The sequence below is a fragment of the Olea europaea genome, unplaced genomic scaffold (genome assembly GCF_002742605.1).
Source record: "Olea europaea var. sylvestris unplaced genomic scaffold, O_europaea_v1 scaffold4509, whole genome shotgun sequence".
NCBI classification, from domain to species: Eukaryota; Viridiplantae; Streptophyta; class Magnoliopsida; order Lamiales; family Oleaceae; genus Olea; species Olea europaea.
This window is the reverse complement of record NW_019262815.1, coordinates 9,382-13,350: the sequence shown is the minus strand read 5'-3', so window position 1 is coordinate 13,350 and position 3,969 is coordinate 9,382. Positions and strand designations below refer to the sequence as shown.

General features: G+C 37.3%; 1 protein-coding gene across 1 annotated transcript; it reads right to left on the bottom strand.

Moving 5' to 3' along the window:
• Positions 1 to 1,156: 1,156 nt before the first annotated feature.
• On the bottom strand, positions 1,157 to 3,347 carry LOC111388059 (pentatricopeptide repeat-containing protein At3g20730-like). The gene is made up of 2 exons (XM_023012723.1): positions 2,495 to 3,347; positions 1,157 to 2,318 (listed from the first exon to the last, which is right to left on the bottom strand). Exon 2 carries the CDS (start codon positions 1,848 to 1,850, stop codon positions 1,365 to 1,367), a length of 486 nt encoding a protein of 161 aa, XP_022868491.1. The 5' UTR covers positions 1,851 to 2,318; positions 2,495 to 3,347; the 3' UTR covers positions 1,157 to 1,364.
• Positions 3,348 to 3,969: the final 622 nt, after the last annotated feature.

Sequence of the window (3,969 nt, the reverse complement as noted above, 5' to 3'; positions counted from 1 at the left end):
CTTCTCCGTCTCCAACCTATAGCAACCGGAGTGGGGGGCGGCAGTGGTGGTTTTGGAGTTGTCTCAACCTTGGTGGTGTCGATGTTTTGGTAAACTGAGCCCGGTTTTGGACTTGGCGGAGGTGGAAATCAACCTTACAGGCATCAAACTCCAGCCCCATTGTCAAGACACAGCAGGTACAGAACTAATAGCATTACAGAATAGGAACAAAATGATCCATAGTTGTTCTATATCTCTCCCCTCAAAGAGAATTTCTCTCCAGTCAGCAGTTTTACTATGTGTTTTATGAGTGGTCTCATAAAAATTTATAAATGCTTAAGTTGTAAATTATGCTGATAATCCATTTTTATTAATGCATTTCATGAAAGTGTTTTTCCATCACTACAATGACAATAATCACTTTTTAACAAATAGGAAAAAGAAAAGAAGTTTTTATAAGATGAAAAGGTATCATTATTTTGCAATGTGTATTCAATATGGTTTGTCTATTCTTAGATTTCTGCACATAAGATCTGGTACTCAACACGAGATCTTAATGTTAATTCTTGTAGCTCAATCAAAATTGAATTTCAAGTAGTCTTAAAAATTTACATCTCCCTTATATATCAATTTTAATTTGGTGAAGCTTAAGGCAAACTCATTGCTGCCGATAGGAGCAAATGTTTAAGGAAATGGTATGATTTGATAATGGCCCACGAAGAAGAGCTTGGAAGAAGTCAAAGAACTTTGCTCACGCATTTAAATATTGGAGCATTCAAGAACTCATGCAATCCAGGTTAGCCATGGGCCAAGTTTTTTGAGACTGAGTAATATGATGAAGAGGCAAAACGTGTGCATGTCGATATTATTCTAGCTGCATTACCAGATCGCAAGTTGTTTGTTTTGAAGCTGGTGAGCATCGCCTTATTTGATCTTCAAGTCCACTTATGCTGTCAATTTTGGCTATGGGACATTCTTCAATATATACTTGGTGCATTTTTTTTTTAATCTGAGAAGACACAGTGCAAAGGGAAATGCTTTAGCAACCCTCAATTAACAAGCTTAAGACCAAAAGAAGAACTTGGGAGATCTAAGCATTTATTGTAGTTCTGTATCGTAGCTTAAGTGACATGACAAGGTTGAGCCTTGTAGAAAGCAATACATTTAAGACAATTTATACCTACATATAATTTTTATGAATAATAACTAAAGCAATCAAATTTGTAGAAAAATGTAAAATGTACAAGAGATTCCTAGCTTTATAGTCAATTACTAAAAGAAAATGTTGAAACATGTTATTTCAACTTGTTGCCAAAAGATCGTTGTCATAATCAAGGACTGAAATAAGCTGTATCCAGTATTTTTCAACAAACTTTTCTCTTCCATCAATTCTTGTGTCTTCCTTGCATTGTCCCGCATTTTTGATAGAACCACATAGTTTGCTGCGTTCTCAGGTTCCATGTTAAACAGACTCCTCCAGCTATTTCTCCAAGAATCACATTTCCATGGGTGCTGCATGCCCTAAGAATGGCACCCCAAACTGAGGCATTAGACTCAGTAACCATTTTGAAAACTACGTCATAAGCTTCTTCCAATCGACCAGTGCATGCAAAAAGGTCAACCAAACAAGAATAATGCTCAACTCTTGGCAAGATGTTGTGTTTGCTAACCACATTACTAAAGCAATCCCATTGGTGGGCAGTTAAACCATTGTGGCTACAAGCAAAGAGAAGAGACAAGAATGTTATGGCATTTGACTTCAGTCCTTCATCTCCCATCTTTTCATAAAGTGCAACTGCCTGGTGTCCATAGCCATGTTTACCATAACCAGTGATTAATGATGTCCACGAAATAATATTTTTATACTCCATCTCATCGAAAACACATCTGGCGAATTCAAGTACTCCTGATTATGAATACGTGTCAATGAGAGCGTTGCCTATCGCCACATCATGCTGGTTCTGATATTTCATTGCCTTAGCAAGAAATTATCTTCCCAAGTTCAGTGATGCCATATTAGCACAGATGTTAAGCATGGAACACGACAAGACATCATCAATTCCCACATTTCTATGTGCATCGTTGAAAAGTTCCAACACATTATCAATGCAGTGCATGATATTATGTCATTGTACTGCATAAACCTGTACACTTGATTCGCACTGGTTGTGCTTCCACAGTTTACATAGGCATCAATTAAGGATCTGCATAAAGATGTATGTGATCCAAAGCCGAGCTGAATGATGTATCCATGAAAAAGGCTGACTTTCATGATCCCCTCCGCTTCCAACAGAGGCACTCAAAACTCTTCCAAAGCTATAGTCAGGAGCCTTGCCTACCTAAAATTGGATCACCATAAGGAAGAAGTAATTTGAGAAATGATACTACTAGTAACAAATCACTAAATAAGCCTATTGTTTCCTAAACCAAATTTCATTGTCATTTTTAACATATGACACTGCACAAACAATAGAAACAAACCATTATCATCATGAACTACAAATATTTGGCCTACCTTCTTGGAGCATCATACGAAACACTAGAAAAGCATCTTCATTGAACCCCTGGACCACATCTCTCCCAATCATCTTGTTTCAAGAGACCAAGTCCCTCCGCTCCATCGACTGGAAGACACAATAGGCATCCTTCATTTTCCCACTCTTTGAATGCAAATCAACAAATACACTCAAAACTAACAAATTCTCTGCAAACCTACCTTTCTACACAGATCCCTATATTTGCTTCCCTATATCCAAACACATTAAATTAGTGTACTCAATGCACTCTCGTAAGTGAATTGATTTGCCTTCACGCCTTCCTTGTGCATGGCAGAAAATATCTTCAACGCTTATTCAGAATCTCCTTTTTGAGGATAACCGGATATCATTGCAGTCTAAGGGTCCCTCGTAGGCATTCCATTGAACAGTTCATGAGCACTTTCCATATCACTAATTTTTGCGTAAATCACGATCAGTTTGGTGGTTAGGAAGGTGTTTAGAGGAATCCCATTTGTTATGAGGTGACTGTGACCCAGATGGCCAAATTTTCTGGATTTTAACGTAGCGCATAGCTGAAGAACTTTTGAGCTGAGACAATAGTAGTATATTTCGAGTGGATGTGATAAAATCAGCCTCAATGCTTCTATTAAAATTTTCACATCACAAAGTGATTCTACTGTGGAATTCAATGATGTTAACTGTGGCATTATTGAATATCACCAACTGCTTCCTGGTTCAATTTATTTGCAGGTTGATGGAAATTTTGATTACCTTTGAGAAGGAGCATTTGCAATGCCGTTGGCATTGGCGCCAAAGAAGTATACTTTTAAGCCGTCTCCTCAATGTTGTTTTACCTCAACAATTTGTTGCTCAACAATGATTTCCAGTAACATTAGATATTTCAGGCTTTCTAAGCGATACTAACTTCTGCAAGAGTACCTGTGAAAAAGGGAAAATTGCAACAGCAATCCCTAATCTTTTCATTTTTTACAAATTTTATCATAATCTTCATTTTGTGTCGTTAGAGATTCTTAACTTTTCATAAATATGCACCTGAGATCTGTTTGGATAGAAACCGTCCAAAATATCGTCCAAGAACACCGTCCAGCTAGGTATCAACATCCAATAAAACTATCACAGTAGCAGATAGTTCAAGAAATTTTTCATGTCAACTGACTGTGTTTTGGACGGTTTCCGTCCAGATGGATCTCGGGTGCATATTTATGAAATGTTAGGGACCTTCTTGGCACAAAATAAAAGTTATGGTAAAATCTGCAAAAAATGAAAAGGTTAGGGACTACTAGTGCATTTTTCCTTGTGAAAAAAGGAAGTGGAATTTTTTTAGTGAAGAACAATAATAATATTATTATTAATATTATAATTCTTTCTTTCCTTTTAGCTCTAGTGTGCTTAGGTTCTCTCGAATCCCGGGGGTTGTTATGCATGCGATATTTGACGAAGACATCGGGCCAGGAACTGATCTCAATACAGA

Coding starts and splice junctions, on each gene's coding strand:
- LOC111388059 (XM_023012723.1), bottom strand. CDS start 1,850: ATGGAGTATAAAAATATTATTTCGTGGACATCATTAATCACTGGTTAT.